Source organism: Prionailurus viverrinus, unplaced genomic scaffold (assembly GCF_022837055.1).
Source record: "Prionailurus viverrinus isolate Anna unplaced genomic scaffold, UM_Priviv_1.0 scaffold_50, whole genome shotgun sequence".
In the NCBI taxonomy this organism is placed as follows: Eukaryota; Metazoa; Chordata; class Mammalia; order Carnivora; family Felidae; genus Prionailurus; species Prionailurus viverrinus.
In genome coordinates, this window is record NW_025927613.1 from 2013078 (window position 1) to 2037111 (window position 24034).

General features: G+C 38.3%; 1 protein-coding gene across 2 annotated transcripts; it reads left to right on the top strand.

The window, feature by feature from the left end:
* Positions 1 to 1346: 1346 nt before the first annotated feature.
* Positions 1347 to 24034, top strand: CTSS (cathepsin S). 2 transcript variants are annotated; one of them, XM_047847771.1, is made up of 8 exons: positions 1347 to 1472; positions 2416 to 2542; positions 4373 to 4495; positions 5348 to 5497; positions 7869 to 8096; positions 9315 to 9480; positions 10339 to 10441; positions 23572 to 24034. In XM_047847771.1, exons 1-8 carry the CDS (start codon positions 1438 to 1440, stop codon positions 23669 to 23671), a joined length of 1032 nt encoding a protein of 343 aa, XP_047703727.1. In that variant the 5' UTR covers positions 1347 to 1437; the 3' UTR covers positions 23672 to 24034. The 2 variants fall into 2 exon arrangements, with proteins under 2 accessions (XP_047703727.1, XP_047703728.1); XM_047847772.1 differs by lacking the exon at positions 7869 to 8096.

Sequence of the window (24034 nt, forward strand, 5' to 3'; positions counted from 1 at the left end):
TCTGTCTCACAAATAAATAAACATTAGAAAAAAAATTTTTAAAAGAAAAGAAACTGATCTATGTATATATGAGAATTTGGTTTATGGGTTTCCCATCACAATGGGAAAACAAATAAAATAAGCTCCCTATTTCACACCATAAACAAAACTAAACTCCAGATGAAATAAAGACTTAAAAACAACAACTATAAAAAAGAAAAAATAATACACACTCTAAAACTATGAAAATTAAATGAGTGTATCTTCTTTATATTGGAATGAAAAAATTTTTCTTAAATAAGACAACTGGATGGCTCAATTGGTTAAGCGTCCAACTTTGGTTCAGGTCATGATCTCATGGTTTGTGAGTTTGGGCCCCTCGTCGGGCTGTGTGCTGACAGCTCAGAGCCTGGAGCCTGCTTCCGATTCTGTATCTCATTCTCTCTCTTCTCCTCCCCCACTCATGCTCTGTCTCTCTCTGTCTCTCAAAAATAAATAAAAGTTAAAAAAAATTTTTTAAATAAGACAAAAAGCTTATATCATAAGGTAAAAGTGAATAAATTTTTCCATATCAACATTATAAAAGTCCACAGAGAAAAAGCCAATATAAGCCAAACACCTGTGAAAGACTGAGAGAAGATATTTTTAGTATTTATCATTGTCAAAGATTAGAAGCCAGAATACACATATGTATGTATGTATGTATGTATGTATAAAACAACTACAAGACACAAAGTAAAAGCAACAATACAGTAGAAAAGTGAACAAAAGATATGAACAGTCATTTCACAGAAAACCCCAACGGTCAGTAAATGTGTGAAAAGATGCTCACCCTCATTAGTAATTAAGAATATGCAACTTATAAAAAATTATAGTTCTCCCTGCCCCAGCTTCCACCCAGTTAACCACTCTAGCAGTAAGATGTACCTAGGCGTATCTTTTTTCCATAAATATACTAACATACATTACTATCAATAAAGATATTTTGACTTGATGAGCCAAGGAATAGCTGAGCGAGAATTAGACAACAGTCGTCACGGATAGTCATGGGTTTTCCTAGGAAATCCTGGAGGAAGCTGGGGCTTCAGGAGTTTAATCTGCATCTCTTCGTAACTAAGTTTTTCCATGTGAATATTGGTGTTTTGAGGTAAAGTGAATTATCAAAATGATGAAGGATTAAAGGGTAAGCCTGTGCTACTCCTATTTTGCTGAGTTTGTCCCACTGACCTGCTCTACTGGGGGCTCTTTGTGATGGCTTACTGTACCCACTTTGTCCCCAGAACCGTAGGATGAGGGCCAGAGGTAGCTGATCTGGTTAGATTTTAAGTGAAACTGAAATGAAAGTTAACTTCCTCATTGTGAATACATCACATGACAAGGTCTGATTTCTTTTTACAATCAATCTAACTGAAGTCTCTTTGCTGCCTTAAAATCTTTGGAGAGGGTCCACCCACAAGTATGCTTAGTATGGGAGCTCCTGCCGGTTCTATCATGTATGTACTGTCTGTTCTTTTTCTCCCATTTGACCTTTAAACCCTCTGTTTATGTTTTTAACTTGCTGTATCTGCCAGGGTTTAAATCTTTGCTTTCAGGAAGTAAACTAAAAAATCGTGCCACTCAACTTGCCTCTTCTTTTTTTGACTAAAAAGAATCTATTTTTGAGAAGTTAACGTCTGCTTGCACATCTAAACCTGAGGCTGAAATGTAGCTTTCTTTGGAATATAATGTGAAGATTTACATGGTTAAAATTCCAGCTGTTTTGAATGAAAAAGAAACAGAAAAGAAACTATAATCCAGTTTGAAGGAGGTAGTCACTGAATTTCTGTTAAAGTCTTTTTGTATTAAATATAGAAGTGGTGTTTTCAAAAGTAAAGTGCTTCCTTTGAAGTAGGTATTTTGATTGTTGGGAAAAAATGGTTAAAAACATAAACTGACTCTAGGATTTGAAAGCAATACATGGGAGTTGTCTTTCAACTACCTCTAAATGTTGTGGATATTTAAATAGACCAGAAGAACCCATATATCCAAAAGTTATGAAGATAAACTGATTTTTCAAAGGTTTGCCCTCTTCTTAAGGATGAGGGTGTCCTGGGAGGATTTCCCTTCATTGGATTTATTGGCGAATCTTGTAAAAGTCCCTGCTCCCTCTGCTCCTACCTCCTACCCAATTCCTCCTACCTTGGATGAATGTTTGGTATACCAGACAGCAGGAAATTTCTGAAAATCACTTTTTAAAGTGCTACTAAGTATTGGAAGTGGTACTCTAGTCATAAATCATAAATTCCTGTGACAATATGTCCCAGAAAGTTTCCTGTATAATTCTGATTTGTATTCTCCCTGTGACAGACTTTACATTGCTATTTTTTTAATGGAAAAATATCGTCACAATATATGCAGCTAATAACTACTCTTCTTATGTTACCTTTCCTTCAACAGCATGAAATGTCTGGTTTGGGTGCTCCTGGTGTGCGCCTATGCATTGGCACAAGCACATAAAGATCCCACTCTGGATCATCACTGGAATCTCTGGAAGAAAACGTATGGCAAACAGTACAAGGAAAAGGTAGGTGGGACAGTCACTTGGGCAATTTGCTTTTACTTGAGTAGCCTATGCTTTCTCCTCCTCAAAACTATATTCTTACCAGCAATGTTTTCCATAAATGCTTATGTGCTCATTTCTTGCCAGATTCTATTCTTGGTACTAGAGACATAGCAGGAAACAAAATGAAGTTCCTGTTTTTGTGCAGCTCATATCCTAGTAGGAGAGACAGGAACTAGGTAAAGAAGAAGCAGATATGGTATGTGAGGTGGTGATAAGTGCAGTACAGAAAAATCAAGTAAGGCATGGGGTCTCGTGAGACCTAGTGCCAAAGGGCTCTGGTAGACAGCTGTGAAAGGTTGGAAGTGACTATTCTCTGCATGTGATAGAACGCTCAGGGAATCACTCTCCTCGAAGGTGACCTGTGAGCTGAGAATTCATAGAAGCCAGGGAGCAGTCATAACCACAATGAACGTTCCAGGTCAAGGGGAATAGAGTGCATGTTCAAGGACCAAAAGACCTTATTTCAGTCCCTGGTGCATAGAAACGCTACCAGATGGTTTTGACTCTCACTTCCCACTTTGTACTTTTGTTTTGTTTTTATTTCAAAGCATACTTATTGATTTTTAAGACCTTAACCCTAGTGCTTCAAATAACCAAGTCCTATAACTATATAATATTCCTGAGTTTGGGGGTGCCTGGCTGGGTCAGTCAGTACAGCGTGTGACTCTTAATCTCAGGGTCGTAAATTCAAGCTCCATGGTGGGCGTGGAGGCTACTTTAAAAAAATTTTTTTCTGAGGGCCACCAGGCTGGCACAGTCAGTGGAGCATGCTACTTTTGATCTCAGGGTTGTAGATTCAAGCCTCATGTTCGGTATAGAGATTACTTACTTAAAAATAGAATCTTTAAGGGGCCCCTGGGTGGCTCAGTCAGTTAAGAGTCCAACTTCGGTTCAGGTCAGGATCTCACAGTTCATGAGTTCGAGCCCCGTGTTGGGTTCTGTGCTGACCGCTCAGAGCCTGGAGCTTGCTTCAGATTCTGTGTCTCCCTCTCTCTCTGCCCCTCCCCTGTTCACACCCTGTCTCTCTCTTTAAAAACTAAGCATTAAAAAATTAAAAATGGAATCTTTAAAATATATATATTTCTGAATTTGTAAGCAATAATTATGTATTTATTTATTTGACGTATTATTTTCATATAAAAATGACGCTTTTAGGGGCGCCTGGGTGGCTCAGTCGGTTGAGCGTCCAACTTCAGCTCAGGTCACGATCTCGCGGTCCGTGAGTTCGAGCCCCGCGTCGGCTCTGGGCTGATGGCTCGGAGCCTGGAGCCTGCTTCCAATTCTGTGTCTCCCTCCCCCGTTCATGCTCTGTCTCTCTCTGTCTCAAAAATAAATAAACGTTAAAAAAAATTTTTTTTAAATGACGCTTTTAGTAGGATGTGGACTCTGAGTTGTTTTCTTAGTAATGATGAGTTTTACCCTCATCCAATCCCCTTTAGAACCAGGCCTCCAATTTCAAGGTTAACTACAGTGAGATGTTCAGTTAGCACCACTATCTGATTAAATGAATGCTATCTCTCTTTTTAATGATTCTAGTCCCTTGGAAGGGATGAAAATGACTTTTGATTAGTATCCTGTTTATAATCTATCTCAAAGTTCAAATACATAATGCTATTGGACACTTAATAGACTACAGTATAGTGTAAACATGACTTCTCTATGCACTGGAAAACCAAAAAATTCATTTGACTCCCTTTATTGTGATATTTACTTTACTGCAATGGTCTGGAACTGAACCTACAATATCTCTAAGGTATGCCTGTGACTATGTTCATTTTCCTTATATTTTAGAATGAGGAGGTAGCACGGCGTCTTATCTGGGAAAAGAATCTAAAATTTGTGATGCTTCACAATCTGGAACATTCAATGGGAATGCACTCTTATGATCTAGGCATGAACCATCTGGGAGACATGGTAAGTAAATTACAAATAGTCCTACTTTCATCTCTGGGTACGCATGATTTCCATCTCCCAAAAGGCAATTTGAAGGTAAACAGCAAAGGAATATATCTATATGTGTAAAAAGTTAGAAAACAGTAGAATTTAAGGACATGAGAATTTGCAGATGCCTTGTTTAATCCTACTGTAACCATTTCCCTTAAAAAATGTTTAAAGAAATATTTGAAGCTCATAGGCTACTATTGCTTTTGCTTATTTTTTTAAATTAATTCTAGAAAGCGTTGTCCAAAGATTACTCACAATCTTTTAGAGTTAAGTTACCATACTTACGTAAGTCTAAACCAGTAATACAATATGGTCCACCTGCTGTCTTCATGAGGGAATGTCGGTATTTAATATCACAAACATTCTCCCATTAGTTTTTAGATTTTTTTCTATCCTATGAAACTTTACCACTGTGGCCAAAATTAAAACCACAGTACCTCTTGGAAGAGAACACCCCAGGTGGATTAAATTTCTACTTAGATGCAGGCATCTCCTTTGTAATTCTTTCTCACGAAGAAAACCGGTTCCGTCCACTTTTTAGACAGTCCTCTTATAAAATTCTGCCTTGCTTTAAACCAAAAATCTGCTTCCCTGTAACTGCTAGTTTCTACCACTTTATTCTTCCTCTTCCCAATGCCTAACTGGGTGCTAAGACAAGTCGTGAAAGAGACCCTGATAATTCACCTATCAGATGGTTAGCAGTACCTATGTTGGCCACAACTACCGCTAATTTTTCTCCATTGTCAAATATATTCACAGTTACGATTATTAGAATATTGAAAAGGTCATAAGTGAAAGGAGATACATATATTTGCCTTGTAGACCAGTGAAGAAGTGATATCTTTGATGGGTTGCCTGAGAGTTCCCAGCCAATGGCAGAGAAATGTCACTTACAAGTCAAATTCTAATCAGAAATTGCCTGATTCTGTGGACTGGAGAGAGAAGGGGTGTGTTACTGAAGTGAAATACCAGGTGAGTATTGTCACCCCAGGCCTCTGTACCCCAGGAAGGGCTCTCTCTTCCATCAATATTTAGTCTAGCTACATAATTTGGCAGTGAATCTTCTTTATGTTAGTTCTGATTATTTTTTTTTCTCATCTTTCCAACGAAATTATAAGTTCCCTGAGGACAATGATCACATATCATACTTTATTTGTATTCTCCAATTTAGTCCTTGTTTAGTCTTACTGTGACCACTTTCCTTAACAAAATTTCTAGAGGAATATTTGAAATTCACAGGCTACTGTTGCTTTTGTTTTTTATTAATTCTGGAAATCATTCATTAAAGATTAATTAATTAATTAAAGATTACTCACAATCTTTTAGAGTAAGTTACCATACTTCCGCAAATCTAAATTGATATTAGACTTAGAACACCAATGGCTAGAGCCACGTAGACAAAACTGTCAACTAAGCAAATATGTCTTTAAGACAGACTTTTTTTTTAATGTTTATTTATTTTTGCGTGAGAGAGAGACAGACACAACGTGAGTGGGGGAGGGGCAAAGAGAGAGACGCAGAATCCGAAGCAGGCTCCAGGCTCTGAGCTATCAAGCACAGAGCCCAACGCGGGGCTTGAACTCATGAACTGTGAGATCATCACCTGAGCTGAAGTCGGACTCAACCAACAGAGCCACCTAGGCACCCCTAAGGCAGACTTTTAGTGCTCCTACTATCCATCAACTGACTGGACCCTCCACCAAGCCAATTGCTTGACAAACAATACTGTGTGTGAGAGAGAATATCAGGAAGTTTCTCTCTCCATTTCAGAGTTGAAGGAGAGGAAAAATCTAGAGCTAAGAGTAGCCTGTAAATTGTACCAGTCAACTTTACTCATGACCAGGCTTGCATTGTTAGAGTAAGAAATACAGTATGCATTTTATAAATTCATTCCTATGATTTTGTATTTCCTTTAGTTTGCTTGTTTTTGTTTTTTAAAGGCAGCCAAGATCCTAAATTAGTTAGGGATAACTAAGGGTAAAACCCATGTATCACCTTAGAGGTCAGAGGAAGGGAGAGAAATCAGTGTTCTGAGCAGCTGCCCCAGCTGGTGACCAATGAAGAAAGTAAAACTTAAGAAGTGAATGGTACTGGGACGCCTGGGTGGCTCAGTCGGTTAAGCATCTGGCTTTGGGCCAGGTCATGATCCCACGGTTCTTGTTGTTCGTGTGGTTCATGTAGTGCGGTTCATGTGTTTCAGCCCCACATTGGGCTCCCTGCTGTTATCACAGAGCCCACTTGGGATCCTCTCTTTCTCCCTCTCTCTGCTCCTTCCCCACTCACTCTCTCAAAACGAACAAACAAGCAAACAAACAAACAGAAATAAAATTGTAAAAAGAAGTGAATTGTGCTGCTAATATCTTGTTCTTTTCTACCTGGAAAATTTTCTTGCAATTTGTTTTGGGTTTCTTACTAGAGCTTCTCTACAATAAAAGTGTGGGAAGATGCAATAAACTACACATTGAAATGTTAACTACAAATAACTTAATGAGCTCTTTTCCCTGGGTGCTTGCATTCAAATGGGTGATTTTGCTTTAATCAAAAGCAAATTCAGTTTCCTTCCTTTGGGTGGAAAGCAAAGCGGAATGAAGGAAGAAATGAAAGAGAACAATTATGATAGGGCCCTGGACCTTTTTTAACTAAAGCAGCTTTGTGTTCTTCTGTTTCTTTATGCTTCCCTGAAAAATACCTTTTTAAAATTTTATCTATTTTATTATTTTTTTTTTTATTTTAGAGAGAGCAAGGGGGTGGGGGCAGAGGGAGAGAGTCTTAAGCAGGCTCCACACTCAGCACAGAGCCAGCCCAATGTGGGGCTTGATCCCACAACTCTGGGATCATGACCTGAGTCAAAATCAAGAGTTGGACGCTCAACTGACTGAGCCACCCTGGCGCCGCAACTGTAAAATATCTTTGATCAAAAAATTATGAAGCTAAAAATGTTTGAAAAAATTTAACCTTATATTTTCAGGCCTCGTTTGAAAGGAGAAAGGGTGTTTTAGGTCAAGAGAAGATTTGAGCTGCTCTCAAAATCACTGTACTGTAGCTGCCTAATCTACCTCACGTATAGGTGAAGATAGCTGGGATCTGGTACACGCTCAGTACGTACTGTTTCTTAATATATTCGATTATACTCTGAGCTCAGCCATTTGCATCTCTCTATCAACACTGGACTTTGCTCAGAGATCAACCAAGTGTTTAGTCTTTAGGCCCATGTCTAGGAAACGAAGAAACTGTAGTGCGGGGAGCCGTTTCCCGTAACAACAGACACAGCTGACATGTTTGCATTAAGGAAGTCCTCCTTATGGACTCTCTGACTGCCTTTGTGACTTTGTCTCTGTTTCAGGGCTCTTGTGGTGCCTGTTGGGCTTTCAGCGCTGTCGGGGCTCTGGAGGCACAGCTGAAGCTGAAAACAGGCAATCTGGTATCTCTGAGTGCACAGAACCTGGTAGATTGCTCGACTGAAAAATACGGGAATAAAGGCTGCAACGGTGGCTCCATGACAGAGGCTTTCCAGTACATTATTGATAACAACGGCATCGATTCAGAAGCTTCCTATCCCTACAAAGCCATGGTGTGTCACAAGCCAACTTTTTAAGCTGCCCTGTGACCTTATGCTATCCCTTGACTAACTGAACTAAACTTACCTTGAGAAGCAGTATATGAAAACCCCGATCAGGGATTCTTAAATTTTCAAGAGTTCTCTTCCTTGTTCAGTAGCCTTCTTAATTTATTAGTGGCACAATAGTTTTAAGCAAGTAGAATTCATGCTTTAAAAATGGATTTGCAGCAAACCTTAGAATTCCTTCTGTCCGTTTGCCTGGTATTTCAACTTGCTTTTCCTGTGGTGTCCCGTGCTCACCCTTATTCTCAGATCATCAACCGTATCATTCTTCTACCTACTAAAAATCTAACTAATGGTCTCTTCTTCCTCCTCACCAGTTCATGACATATTTTGTTAAATGAATTCATATATCTTGGGTCGCCTGGGTGGCTCAGTTGAGCATCTGACTTCGGCTCAGGTCAAGATCTCACAGCTCGTGAGTTTGAGCCCCACGTCGGGCTCTGTGCTGACAGCTCAGAGCCTGGAGCCTGCTTCGGATTCTGTGTCTCCCTCTCTCTCTGCCCCTCCCCCACTCGCATTCTGCCTCTGTCTCTCTCAAAAATAAATAAACATTAAATGAATTCATAGATCCATATTACCGAATATTTAGAAAAGATCAAAAATACCACTCCAAAACCTCCTCCCTTAACCACCATTACTTTGGTTTATTTCTTTCAAGTTCTTTCTCTTATTAAGCATTTAAAAAAACTAGTTATATGCACAACAAATGTGAATTTGTAACCCCTCTTTCGCCACTAAAATATATACTCTGTTTTTCATATTATACAGTCTTTAGAAACCATCATTTAAACTGCAGATCGTCTTGTTGGTATTATAGCATCAAAAAGATTTTTAAGTTCTAGTACAGAGCCTGTAACCTTTACGCAGTATGCCTCCACAGCCCACCTGACCCTGAGGGACATTATCCGGCAACTTTACAGGCATGTAAGATATCCACAATTTAAAACCATAGAATAGTTACGTATTTCCTCTGTTACTGGTGAAACATGGAACTGTCAGGGTTTGGAAGATTCGATTTTTCTTTCTTTAAAAGGAGGAAGGAACCTTAGACATTCGAAAGGCTAAACGAGGAAAGAAAATGTATTTGAAATCCAGACTTAGGATGTTGGCGATTTATAAAGGAAGTTGAAGTATACTTCTTCATCTGATTTATATTCTTTTTTACAGGATGGCAAGTGCCAGTATGACTCAAAAAATCGAGCTGCCACATGTTCAAAGTACACGGAACTCCCTTTTGGCAGTGAAGAGGACTTGAAAGAAACCGTGGCCAATAAAGGACCCGTGTCTGTTGCTATAGATGCGAGCCACTCTTCTTTCTTCCTCTACAGAAGTGGTAAAAACTCAGACATATCGTCCTCTTGTTACATGCTGCCCTGCGCTGTAAGAGAGAATATCATCCTTCCCCATCACCCCACCTCTGAATGTTGAGATTGGGTTAAACAGATTCCTCCATTTCATATACGTATTTTATATCCAGCTCTAATTAGTGAAGGAATACTCATCAAAGCTTACTAACACTACATGCCACGTACTATGATAAAGTCTTTCCATGCATGATCTTATTTAATCTTCACAATAACCCTATTTTACAGATGAACAAGTGTTAGTTAACTTGTCTAAAGTCATATAGTCTGAAAGTGGTCAGTTAGGATTAGAAACCCTGCTACTTGACTTCAGAACCTGTGCCCCTAACCCCTGTCGCCACTGTGTACTGTAGGGGTAGCACGGCAGAATACAAGGAGGGCAGGGCACCCATCAATGTTAGAGCCTTGTATTAAACAAAGTAAGTGGCCCTTTTATTAAAAAACAAAAACAGCAACACACATCTCACCTTAAAGATCATTTCACCTAGTAAAGAATAAAAATGTATGGAACAAGCAATTTAGGAATATATACAAAGAAATATAATAACTGACTCTATGTTAAAAATCATTAGGAAAAGGTAGCCATTTATCAAAGATTTCTGAGGGAACTGTGATTGGGTTGATGCCAAACTTGGCAAGAAAACTGACAAGTGTAGCATTGATGGCAAAGAATTATGGTCTAAATAGTTTAATTAGAGTATATGTTTCTAAAATTATAATTAAACTTGCCATGTATCCAAAACAGTCTACTAAAAGCAATAGCATTTTCAAATGTCCTTCATTGCTACATACCATTTACTCGTTTTCCCACTCATATTTATTCTTAGGTGTCTACTATGACCCAGCCTGTACTCAGACCGTGAATCATGGTGTATTAGTGGTTGGCTATGGTAACCTTAATGGAAAAGACTACTGGCTTGTGAAAAACAGGTAATGCATTCGCATGTTAATGTATATTTAATAAAATAAGGAATTCGATGGAGCTTCAACAAATGCTTTCTCGTATGATGATGATGATCATGATAATGACAATGATAAATATTATAGCTTTTTATAAAATGACATACTAAATTAATCACTCAGTGCCCCCATTTCCTCACTTCCTATTCTGGCTTCAACACTTTGTTTTCATGACTTCTCTCCTATAATATTTCTCTGATCATTCCTTCTCAGTCTCTTTGATAAATATCTATTCCTCTGCTTAGTCTGTAAATGGTGGTCTTTCCTCCACGACTCCATCTTTTGCTCATTACTCTTCTGATTCTACATTTTTCTTAGGTACCATCATTCCATTCTTATGATTTTAGTTATAACCTATGTACTGATGGCTTTCATATCTCTAGCTTGAGCTCTGACCTCTGCCCTGAACTCTATCTGGACATATCCACTTCCCTGTATCTTAGTTTCTCCAAACTCAGTATGTCCAAGGAGTTCAGTATCCTCTCTGCCATATCGTCCTCCCAAAACTTCCCATCTCGCTAAATGGCAACAACACACAACACAATCACCCAGTCAGATATTATGGATTTGTCATAGGCCCATCCAGATCTCATCAAGCAACGAGTCAAACTACTTTTCCATGTATCTGTCCTTTTTTTCTGTCCCCTTTCCATCTCTTCAATTATTGCTTTGGGTCAGATGTTTCTTGCCTGGACTATTCCTACAGCCTTCAAACTGGTCTCCTTTACTCTCAAATCCATCTTTTACACTGCTTCAAAACTGGTTTGTCTCACATATGACAAACTGGGTTCATAACTGTTCTACTGGGTACCATTTGGTATAAAATTAATATTCCCCAGTGGGGAAGACAATCATCTATGTTGTGATCCCTACCCGCCCTGCCAGGCTTAATTGCTGGCACCTGTCTTACACTTTTTTCATTTCAGTTACATTGAACTGTACATGGAGTTCCCATATTTACCATTTATCTCTAATATCTTCACATCTTGGTTATGCTGTTCCCTCTGTCTGGAACATCCTTTCTCCTCACTTGGTTTATCCCACCTTTTCCTTCAAAACCAGCTTGGGCATTCTCTATACCAGAAATTTCCCCCTAAATCCTTGGGCTGGGTAAAATGTCTTTTTTCTATGCTCCCCAAATGTCTTATGCATCCTGGAGTATTTTATAGATTGTATTTAAATTTGTTTTTACCTATCCATCACTCTAATATTAATATTCTGTCTGTGCCTTTGGGGTAGGGATTTGTTTTGTCCTTGTATCCTTAGCTGTATGACCTGTTAGGAAAGTAGTTGTGGGAAATAACATTTCGCTTCACTTGTAACCTATTCATAGCACTGATCAGCTTGGGCCTAGATGAGTGATAACTTTTTTAAGTGAAGCAATATTTTTTCACTTACCTCTTTTTGTTGTTGTTGACTTCCTACAGCAAATATTTTAACTTCTTTCTCTATTGAAACTGCTCTTCTTGAAGGCCATTTATAACTTTTATTTTATTTTTTAAAAATTTTTTAACATTTATTTATTATTGAGAGACAGAGAGAGACAGAGCATGAGCAGGGGAGGGGCAGAGAGAGAGGGAGACACAGAATCCAAAGTGGGATCCAGGCTCTGAGCTGTCAGCACAGAGCCTGACGCGGGGCTCGAACCCATAAACAGCGAGATCATGACCTGAGCCGAAGTCAGACGCTTAACCAACTGAGCCACCTAGGCCTCCTGGCCAATTATACCTTTTACTGTTTAAACTCAAACCCCCTTCTCAGCACTTATTCATTCAGTAAGTGTTTACTAGGCATCTCCTTGTAGGTGGGGGGGCATTATCTAGGCCCTGGAGACACAAAAATTAATGAGAAGTCATCCTGTTCCAAATGAGCTCACAAAACAGTCCAATGGGGAATTAGATATATTTTTAAAACAATAAAATACAACACATCATGGTGTATGTATATGTCTCAATGGCTATGGGGCCATAAAAGAGGAGATGCCTAACTGCCCAAAAGTTTCACAGAGAAGGCACTACTTACTTGCATTAAGTTCTCAAGTAAGTGGAATTGCTCATGTGTTGGTGGAGGGAAATAAATGGCCCAATAACTCAAAAAGGATATGCAAAGGCACAGAAATATGAAAAATTTCTCTGCTTTATAAACTCTACTGCATTTATTTCTTTGGCATCTATGACATAACATTATCCTGACCCGTTTTGCTACACCAGTTTAGCCTCATTTCCCATTTTCTTCCACTGGTCCCTTACAGTCTAGTTCTATCTGTATCAGAGAAAACTCTTTTGCTCCTTGAGTTTCAAGGTTATTGCCATTATGTAGATGATAACCAAATTCACAATCTCTAAAAATGACCTCTCTACTTAGCAACAGATATCCAACTTCCAATTTCATAGCTCTGCTGAAAAGTCCAAATTCCCCTCCTGCCTACCCTATTACTACTTACAACATAACTATCTCTCTTTCACACACACACATACCCACACACACACACACTCAACAAGTCTAAAATCAAATTCCCTCTCTCCCTCCATCTCAACTCCCCTTCCTACTCCACCCCTGTAAAGTATTTTAGAATAAGCTCAAGGGAAACTCATTCCCTGTTTTGAGTAATGCATTACCATCTTCAGGTTATCAAAGCCACACCTTTGTGTCATCTGGGCTCTCCCCTCTTTCCCTCAATCCACACGGCCCTGTCCATTTGGCCTTTGAATCGTACTTCGTATTCTTTTCTATCCAAGCTCTAATTCAGATTCCAGTCTTACCCAGCCAGGGAAGTATCTTCTTAAAATATAGATCATGTAGGGGCACCTGTGTGGTTCAGTTGGTTAGGCGTCTGGCTCTTGCTTTCCACTCAGGTCATGATCTTGTGGTTTGTGAGTTTGAGCCCCACACTGGGCTCTGAGGTGACAGTGTGGAACCTGCTTGGGATTCTCTCTCTCTCCTCTCTCTCTCTCTCTGCCCCTCCCCTTCACATGTGCATATGTGCATTCTCTCTCTCTCTCTCAAAATAAATTTTAAAAAAATAGACAGGGGTGCTTGGGTGGCTCAATCGGTTGAGCAACCGACTTCGGCTCAGATCATGATCTCATGGTTTGTGAGTTCGAGCCCTGCGTCGGGCTCTGTGCTGACAGCTCAGAGCCTGGAGCCTGCTTCTGATTCTATGTGGGTGTGTCTCTCTCTCTCTGCCCCTCCCCCACTCATGCTCTATCTCTCTCTGTCCCAGAAATAAACATTAAAATTTTTTTTGAATAAATAAATAAATAGATCATGTAAACCCATAGTCAAAATTCTACACTTGATGTTAGTCAAAGGCTAAGAAGCGATGCAAGGTCAAAAATTCTAAATAGTTTACCATTGTCATCATAACGATGTCCAAATTTCTGGCCAGGCATTCAAGATTCCCCATTATCTAGTTTCCAACATAGCTTTTTAGACTTTTCTTCCACTAGTTCTCATGCACCCATATTTACACTCTGGCCACAGTGAACTACTTACTCACCATTCCCTAAGTTTATATACAATTGGCTATTTCTATATCTTTACTTAAGCTGTTTCATCTTTATGAAATGCCCTTGAAGCCCATTGCTACTTATAGAAATCCCACCTGTGTGGGGCACCTGGGTGGCTCAGCTGGTTAGGCCTCTGACTCTTGATTTTGGTTCAGGTCATGATCTCACAAATTCATGAGTTTGAGCCCCACATCAGGCTCTGGGCTGACAGTGCAGAGCCTGCTTGAGATTCTCTCTTTCTGCCCTTCCCTCACTCTGCCTCCTTCCAAGTCAATCAATCAATCAACCAATCCCACCAATATATGGTGAAATGGGCACTCTCATACATTCTAGGAGAAGAATAAATTGTTACATTCCTTCTTGGAAGCAATTTGATAATATGAATCAAGAACTTTTTAAATGTTTATACTCTTTGTCCAATTTTTCCTCATTTCTTGGAATCTATATGAAGGAAAGAATTCTACATATGGGGAAAACGTCATACCCAATTTAAGTAAATTGTAGCATTCTTCTTCTTTAACAGTGAAAGCCAGTAAACAACCGAAAGTACCTAACAATAGGGACACTATTAAGCTATTACACAATCAAGCCCATGTATTAGAAATTATATTAGGGGCACCTGGATGGCTCAGTCGGTTAAGCGTCCGACTTCGGCTCAGGTCATGATCTCACAGTTAGTGAGTTCAAGTCCTGTGTCAGGCTCTGTGCTGACAGCTCAGAGCCTGGAACCTGCTTCTGATTCTGTGTCTCCCACTCTCTCTGTCCCTCCCCCTTTTGTGCTCTCTCTTGAATATTTTAAATAATGTTTTAAATAAACAAAACCATTATTTAAAACAAGGAACTGTATTTATTCAGACTATTATTAATACCCCAATAAAATACTTGGAATATATGTTTAAATTGAAAATACATATAAACATAAAACCTATGTATAATATAAATATTAAGTTTAAAATAATATGCCCAATTTCTTTGATTAATGTTATACTAAAGAATGAGAAGGAATGATACCAATTGTTAATAATGGTTATTTTTGTCTACCTTTATCTATTTTCCAAAGTCTTTAACATGTACCTTATTACTTTTAAGATGAAAAAGAAAGACACGAAAAATCCTATTCATTCTTCAAAACAGACCTGAAATGCTATCTCCTCCATATCCCATTAATTTACTCAGAACTGTTTCTCTAACTTCTGAGCTTTAGAAATGCTTTAGAAATTCTATTCTAGTATTTAATACATTGTGCCTTGTGTTATAGCTATTCCTGTAAAGCATGCTCCATTCACTACAATATGAACTTATTAAAGGTAGAAGTTTCTTGTTCATTTTTGCATCTTCATTCATACCCTGATTCAACAAACATATATTGAGTACCTACTGAGTGCCAGAGTGCCAAGCAGATATGGCAATGAAAATACAGCCTTTCTATCATCCTTCAAGATATTCATAGTCTACGAGAGTCAGGAAAACAGGCGGGTGCATGTACTGACCATTGCAATAGAATGTGATAAATACTAGGATAGAGGTTTGTACCAAGTCGCAGCGGAAGCACAGAAGCACTTGGCTGAGTCTGGGAAGTCAGGGAAGGTCTTTGGCTGGGTTATTTGACTGAGTCTTTAAGGACAAGATGGAATTTGCCACATGAAAAAGAGCAATCAGAGCAGAGGAAGCTAAATGTGCACAAACGCTGAGTGAGAGAAAGTAGATGAGTTAAGGGAACTGCATGTTCTCTTATAAAGATTGTAGTATAAGGTGCCTGTTAGAGAAGTGAGATAGAAAGGGACCAAATTATGAGAGAGCACAGCGATCACGGACACTGAGTACTAACAAAGAGAGACCAGACATGGACATGAATTCTAGACTCTACAAGAGGTTGACTCAAACAAAATCCTCTTAGGTCATCAAAACTTTCTTACTGACCTCTTAAAAGGTTACTTTATATGTCATTTCCAGTGCTACCAGGTTAACCTCAAGTAAACGAATGTGAGTCTTCTATTTGGGCTCTTCTTTTATATCCTCCTTTTGTTTATACTTAATCTTTCTGGCAGGTGTATAACATTGATCCATGTTCCTGATTTTTGCCCCTTTCTGGATATAGATATTTAGCTTCTTTATATAATACACTGTAGCATAGTGAGTAAAAGCAGTGACTTTGAAACCAGGCAGATCTTGGTTAGAATCCTAGTTCCATTTACTGTCTATATGACCTTAGGTAGTTATTTAACGTCTTGAATGTTCAATTTCCTCATCTGTAGAATGTGAATAATAGCCTCAAGGTCATTATAAGGATTAAACAAGATAATGTCTGTAAAACACATAGCACATAGTGCTTGACACGTAATAAGTGCCCAATAAAGTTATTGGGCTATTGCCCAATAAGTTATTATTGCTATTATTATTCCACCCTTGAATCTCTCTCTATATATAAAAAACTATGCCCTCAGTAGCATGCCAAGCATAAAGTTATGTTTTATGGAATGCTTTCATAATGCCTAAAAATACAGACCAATAATTTAATACCAAAGCATAATTGAGAAAAATTATTTTATGGGGGCAAAAATAATGCAAAGTACCTGATTGTACAACCCTCTGATGGTTTGCCTTAATCCAGAAACAAAATTTAGAGCATCTAGGTGAGGAATGGTGACCTACATATTCTTCAGGGACATCTCCTTAAACATGAAGCAGTAAAAATTCTGAGGTTATACTATCTGATAAGATCCTGAAGTATCTGTATAGTCTGTGTTGCCACTTGTGGGCAGATCCATAAATTTAGAAAGCTAGATACAGTTGCTATCTACTTAGAAAAAGTTAGCAGACTAAGGAGCAGTGAAAGCCACCTCAGTCTAAGAGACTGTCAACAAGAAGGGCCAAAATCATCTTTAGAAAAAAAAGGAGTTCACTGCAGCATTATTCATAATAGTGAAGATATGGAAGCAACCTAAATGTCCATACACACACACACACACACACACACACACACACACACTGGAATATTTCTTGGCCATAAAAAAGAATGAAATCTTACTGTTCACGACAACAGGTATGAAACTAGAGGGCATTATGTGAAGTGAAATAAGTCAGAGAAATAAACACCCTATGATTTCACTTATATGTAGAATCTAAAAAATAAAACAAAACAGAAACAGACTCTTAGATACAGGAAATAAACTATTAGTTACAGAGGGGAAAGGGTTTGAGTGGATGGGAAAAATAGGTAAAAGGGGATTGAGAGATACAAACTTCCAGTTATAAAATAAATAGGTCATGGGGATGTAATGTATAGCATAGAGAATATAGTCAATAGTATTGTAATTACTTTGTAATGGTGACAGGTGGTAACTAGACTTATGAGGATCATTTGTAATGTATAAAAATAGTAAATCCCTGTGCTGAAACTAATAGGATATTATATGTCAATTATGCTTTTGTGTTTTTTTAGTTTATTTTTTTAGTTTACATCCAAGTTAGCATATAGTGTGACAATTTCAGGAGTAGATTCCTTAATGCTCCTTACCCATTTAGCCCATCCCCCCTCCCACAACCCCTCCAGTAACCCTAAATTTGTTCTCCATATTTATGAGTCTCTTAACGTTTTGTCCCTCTCCATTTTTATATTATTTTTGCTTCCCTTCCCTTATGTTCATCTGTTTTGTCTCTTAAAGTCCTCATATGAATGAAGTCAGATGATATTTGTCTTTCTCTGACTGACTAGTTTCACTTAGTATAATACCCTCTAGTTCCTTCCATGTAGTCGCAAACGGCAAGATTTCATTCTTTTTGATTGCCAAGTAATACTCCATTGCATATATATACCACATCTTCTTTACCCATTCATCCATCGGTGGACATTTGGGCTCTTTCCATACTTTGGTTATTGTTGATAATGTTGCTATAAACATTGAGGTGCATATGCCTATGCTTTTGTTTTTTAAAGGGAGGAGTTTAACCTAATGTACAGATCAATGAGTAATGCAGACCCAAAGTTATTGGGCATAGAATAATTTTAGCTTGGAGGAAAAAATTAAAGGTGTTAACCATGTACTCATGAGAACCTTAAATACCCACACACATACCACCAAGGAACTAAGAAACCATCCAGAATATCTTTAAGCAATATCTGGTGAACTCTCTAAGATAATCAGTTGTGGGGTGCCCAGGTGGCTCAGTCGGTTAAGCATCCAACTTCAGCTCAGGTCACGATCTCATGGGTTCATGAGTTCGAGCCCCACATCGGGCTCTGTGCTGACAGATCAGAGCCTGGAGCCCATTTCGGATTCTATGTCTCCCTCTCTCTCTGCCCCTCCCCTGCTTGTGCTCTGTCTCTGTCTCTCAAAAAGCGAATAAACATTAAAAAAATAAGATAATCAGTTGCAAAATAGATGGGCCTCTTAGACAATGAAGAAAGTTGAAGGAGTTGGTGGATGCGGGACACTAATGTTTCCTTTTCATCCATAAGTGGATTAAGTTAGTAAAATGCAAGTTGGAAAAAAGAATATATTCCATTTTCCCTCACTGAAAGCTACTGTCTGATCTTTCAAGAGATCCTGACTGTTAGAGTTAGAGTATACATTCTACATTAGACATCATGGGTACTTCCTCCTCTCCATGGAATCAAAGGCTGGAAAAGGGTTAAATAAGGAAAAAGTTATAATCTCATGATTTTTCTTAGATATTTATCTACAAAGATATTAAGAATGTGCATATTGGTTTATAACTCAGAGTATTTATTGCCACTACTCCACAGAAATCACTCTTGTCAAGATTAGCAATCATCTCCACCTTGCCTCATTAAACAGTTTTCAGGTCTCATCTTCCCTGAACTCTTAACGTTTGATGTACGGTGACTCTCTATATTCTGAAGCATTTCATTTGACTTTCAGGGGACCATACCCCCTGGTTTTCTTCCTATTTTACTTTTCAGACTCCTGAGCTCCTTAGTTCCTCTTATTCTTCCTCACTTTTATAAATATTAGAATGCCCCAAGCCTCAATTTCTCTCCCTTTATGCTCGCTCTTTAGATGGTCTCATTTAGTCTCACAGTTTTAAACAATACCTGATGGCTGTCAACTTTGTATTTTCAACCTAACTTCTTCCCTGAGCTCCAGACTCTGTGTCCAAAAGCCTACCATCTGCCTTTCCACTTGAGTATCTACAGGCCTCTTTAACGAACCATGTCCAAAATAGAATTCTTGACTCCCTGCTACTGCCCCAGTTTTCCCCCTCTCAGTATATGCCAACAGCATTTTCCCCAGGTCAGAATATTGGAGCCATCATTTCTTTCTTTGTCTGATACCCCACACCTAAACCATCCGCAAATTCTGTCATTTCTATCATCATTAAGTTGTCCCAAATCTTACCACTTCTCAATATCTCTACTGTTACCACTCTAATTCAAGCCACCATCCATCCATCTCTTGATCTACTGCAATAATCTCCCAACTGGTAGTCACTTACCCCCTTGTTTGCCTACAGTCAATCCAATACACAGTAGCCAGGGTGATCTTTCTAAAGCATCAAGCAGATTATACTATTCTCCTACCCCAAACCCTCTAATGGCTTTCCTTCACACCCAGAATAAAATCTGTGACCTATAAAACCATGACAATTTCTGGCCTCAGCCTGTCCCTCTAACCACTACCTTCCCCTGTCTCACTCAGCTCCAAGGACACTAGCCCTTTTTCAGCACCTTTTCTCAAGGTACACTTGAAATTTCTCATACATCAAGCTTATCCCAGCTCGTTTTTCCAGACCTTTGCGTCATTTGCACCTTCACTTTACTAGATCTTTGCTCAAATATTTCCTCAGAGAAGCATTCCCTGACCACTCCTTCTAAAATGTAGCCCTGATTCCCAACATTCCATATCCTCTAACTCTGCTTTATTTTTCTTTATAGTACTTACTTGTCATATTATTTATTTGTTTATTGTATGTTTCCTGTATAGGCTTTGAAAAGACTTTGTCTTATTTACCTCCATAACCCTAATGCCTAGAATAGTGTCTGGCACAGTCTAAGAAGCTAAGCATTGTGGTTTCTTAGAAATGAAATTGGTATACATTCTAGAAGGAATGTCTAACCAATTGGTAGTCTATAATATGCAGAGAGAAGATAGGGTGACCAACCATCTCACTTTATCAAAGACTAAGGGGTTTTCCAGGCCACAGGACATTAAAAAAAAAACAAAAAACAAAAAACTAGAACAGCTCCTTGCAAACTGGACTGTTGGTTACCCTAGAAAAAGGCTATCTTTTCTAAAAGGGGTGGACTCACACTTGGATAACAAAAATAGCTACCTCTACTTATTCAGCATTTACTACATACAGACACTGTACAAGCACTGTACATACATTTTTCTCACTTAGTTTTTAAGGTAATCAATGAGATATCCATTTTATCTCCTGATAAACCTCTGATATTGACAGAGTTAAGAAACTTGCCTGCAGGTGAACAGATTGAATGAAAGGGCTATAGAGTTAGTAAAAATAAACAACTTGGTAAGGACTAGAATGAATATTTGGAGCTGACCTTGTACAGTTCTGAAGGAAAGAATTTGTCCTCATATATTTATTTAGCTTGAGACTTTTAAATCAGTTTTATTCTTTAAGAGAAGGTTACCAGGACTCAGTCAAAAAGAGTCTGGGATTTTCTACAAAGTTTGGGACAGTTGATCTTGGTCTATGAAGGCGGGAAGAGTAAGCTCTCCAGATTCTGAATAGGACCTCATTGACTGAATTCATACTACTAGTAATTACAACCTCAATTCAACTTTCATTACCAGAACTTAGGTCCAAACTCAGCTTGTCTTAAAATTGTTATCTACTTTTTTAAGGCAATGAAATAACTACAAAGCAAGGTACAGTAATATATCTGATATAATTAATACAAGGTCGTGGATGTTCTGGTCTGAATTTTATTCTTCATGCTACCTCACTCATAGGAATAATGTAGGGCTAGGGATAGTATAAATGTTAGAGTAGGCTTTGGAATAAAACAAGCCTAAATTTGCACCCTGGCTTCATAATTAACCATCTGCGCAAGCCATTTTACCTCTTTGACCTTTTCCCTCTTTAGTAAAAAGAAGATAACACCCACCTCACTGGGTGATGATTGAGATAGCATATGTTTGTGGGTTTTTTTCAAAATTTTAAAAATATTTATTTTTGAGAGAGAGACAGAGTGCAAGCAGGGGGAGGAACAGAGAGAGAGGGAGACACAGAATCTGAAGCAGGCTCCAGGCTCCAAGCTCCAAGCTGTCAGCATACAGCCCGACGCAATGCTCAAACTCATGAACCATGAGATCATGACCTGAGCTGAAGTCGGCTGCCTAGCCGACTGAGCCACCCAGGTGCCCCAGTGAGACAGTATATGTTAAGGTACTTAGCACAGAGTACTTGTTCAATGAATGATGGCTATTAATATTAATGATAGCTTTGCCAGAATTTATTATCATTTCTTTTAGATACTAAAAGAATAGTGCATCCATTGATGAGAGGTGACAGTGGAGTTTGGATTTTATTCTAAAGATATTGGGGAGGCATTAAAGGATGTTAAGCAACAAAGTAGCAATAAATTAAAGGAAACAATAAAGAAGCCCAAAAAGTTTTATTTTTTTAATTTATTTTTTTAAGTTTTTATTTATTTTGAGAGTGAGAGAAAGAAAGAGACAGCATGAGCAGGGGAGGGGCAGAGAAAGGATCCCAAGCAGGCTCTGAGCTATCAGCAGGGAGCCTGATGCGGGAGCCCATAAACCCTGAAATCATGATCTGAGCTGAGATCACCACCCAGGTACCCCAGCCCATCAAAGAGTTTAAGAGGAGAAAGCAGAGAGAGAAGAGAAAAATCAGGACACGGTAGCATCTTAAGGCCAGGAGAGAAGTAATAGATAACGGTGTTAAAATGTACAAGAGAGGAAAATTAAGACCTGTAACGTGTCCACAAATGGCTGACACAGAGAACGTTTAAGGTCTGAGCACAGCCATTCTAAAGCAGCCACTTGTCTGCTTGCAATTAAGCAGCATTTCTTAGTTTCCCTGCTGCATGTTTTTACATGTTTTACAATCAACCTTTCCTTCAAGTCTCGAGCAAAAATTTGCAATGGCTTCCTTTTGCCGATGGAATTAATACAAGTTCCTTAGCCTGTTGTTCTAAGCTCTTCACAACATGGCCCCAAACCAACTTTCTAACCTCTTTGTGTCCTACTACCCTAAAGACCTCCAATTTTCAACTAAACGTCTCGCTACTCTCCAAATATAAACACAGTAGGCATTTTCTCCGTTTCATGCTTTTATTTGTATCCTAGTTATAGCACTTAACAAAGTCTCTTAATATTAGCATTATTTGTACATCTACAATTACAAAACCTCAGAAACATAAAAAACTTAAGAAATTATTTCTCTTACAAAAAGTGTGACCAAAAAAAAAAAGTGTGACCATTTTATTTTTACTAGTCCGTGGAAAAATGAGAAAAAAAAAAGAATATTTTGGTGTATCTTCCATAAAATGAATGTATCTGACTCAAAGGACTATCCTTAAATTAGAGACTATGTCCTCTTAAGTTTTCTTTTGGTGTTAAACATCCTTTCTTTTACAATATGATGGTGATAATACGGAGTATGGGTTGTGTGTTGTTTTTTTTTTCAATGTCCCTACTTGCTAATTTAAAACTTGGTAACCTTAGGGGAGTCTGGGTGGCTCAGTTGGTTAAGTGTCCAACTTTAGCTCAGGTCATGGTCTCGCAGTTCATGGGTTTGAGCCCCACATTGTGCTATCTGCTGTCAGCACAGAGCCCGCTTCAGATCCGCTGTCCTTCTCCCTCTGCTCCTCCCCTGCTCACACTCTCTCTCAAAAATAAATATTAAAAACAATTTTTTAATTAAAATTGGTAAAATTGCAAAATTTTTTTTGAAATTATAAAAGTTGATGAAATCAAAAAGTGAGAGAACCATTGATCTCTTCTAACCCTTACCTGACCCACGAATCCCCTCTGCAACATCTCTAACAGGTTACGCAAACCTCTGGATGAACACCTCCAGAGCCACTGAGCTCACCCCCTCCCAAGAGAGCATATTCCATTTTTTTCACAGCTTTACCTATGAGAAAGCCTTACCTCAGCTCCACTTCCATGTCAAAAAGCTGTTTGAAAGCTTCACTTTTTATTGCTTACTTTGGAATTCCCTGCCCTATGCCTTTTCCATAATAGTCACTCAAAAATATTTCTTAATTGACATTCTCTAAAGAAATTTAAGTTTGATAGAAAATTACAACCTAGAGATGGGGCCTTGGAAAGGATAATAACACTCTTTCCCTGCAGAAGGCATATTTACAAAATAGGAGGATTAAAGGTTTGGGATGGAATTTATATTGTTTTCCTTAGGTATTAAGTCAATTCACCAACATAGCATTAAAGCCTTCCAAACTCGCCTTTGAAAATTGCCTAAAAGCCCTGGGGAAATTATTATATTATTTTGTTCTAATTTGGTTTTATACTTTTATATATAATCACTTTAGGAGAACAACAATTTAGGAGATAAAAAGCTGATAATGTGATATGATTATATTCATTTGTAATGTTGTGTTGTCTTTTTCTGAAGCTGGGGCCTGAATTTCGGTGACCGAGGATATATTCGGATGGCAAGAAATAGTGGAAATCATTGTGGGATTGCTAGTTATCCCTCTTACCCAGAAATCTAGAGGATCTCTTCATTGTATAACAAGCCAAGAAAAGAAACACTTTCTCTTGACTTAATTTTACCTGCCATAACCAGTAGAAATAAGGGAATCATGAACAATGTATATTTAACGTACTAACAAAATACATAGTTTGACTCTTCTACTTTTTTAATCTTGCAGTTATGGAAAACTTTTGCCAGGTAAATTAACAATACATTATAGATATAACTGTATGGGAATTAGTCAACCTACGACAATCTGTCATGTTTGTTTTGTCACTGTCTTATTTTACATGCTTTGTCTTTTTAAGTTCCCTGATATACTTTTGTAATACGATGGCATATCAATGCTTAATAAATATCTGTTTTCATCTTTGTATCATTA

Bases quoted from the DNA above. Each gene is read 5' to 3' on its own strand.
- CTSS (XM_047847771.1), top strand. From the start codon at position 1,438: ATGCTTAGTATGGGAGCTCCTGCCGGTTCTATCAT. The intron at 2,543-4,372 runs GTAGGTGGGACA...CTTATATTTTAG, and splicing joins GCAAACAGTACAAGGAAAAG to AATGAGGAGGTAGCACGGCG. The intron at 9,481-10,338 runs GTAAAAACTCAG...ATTTATTCTTAG, and splicing joins TTTCTTCCTCTACAGAAGTG to GTGTCTACTATGACCCAGCC.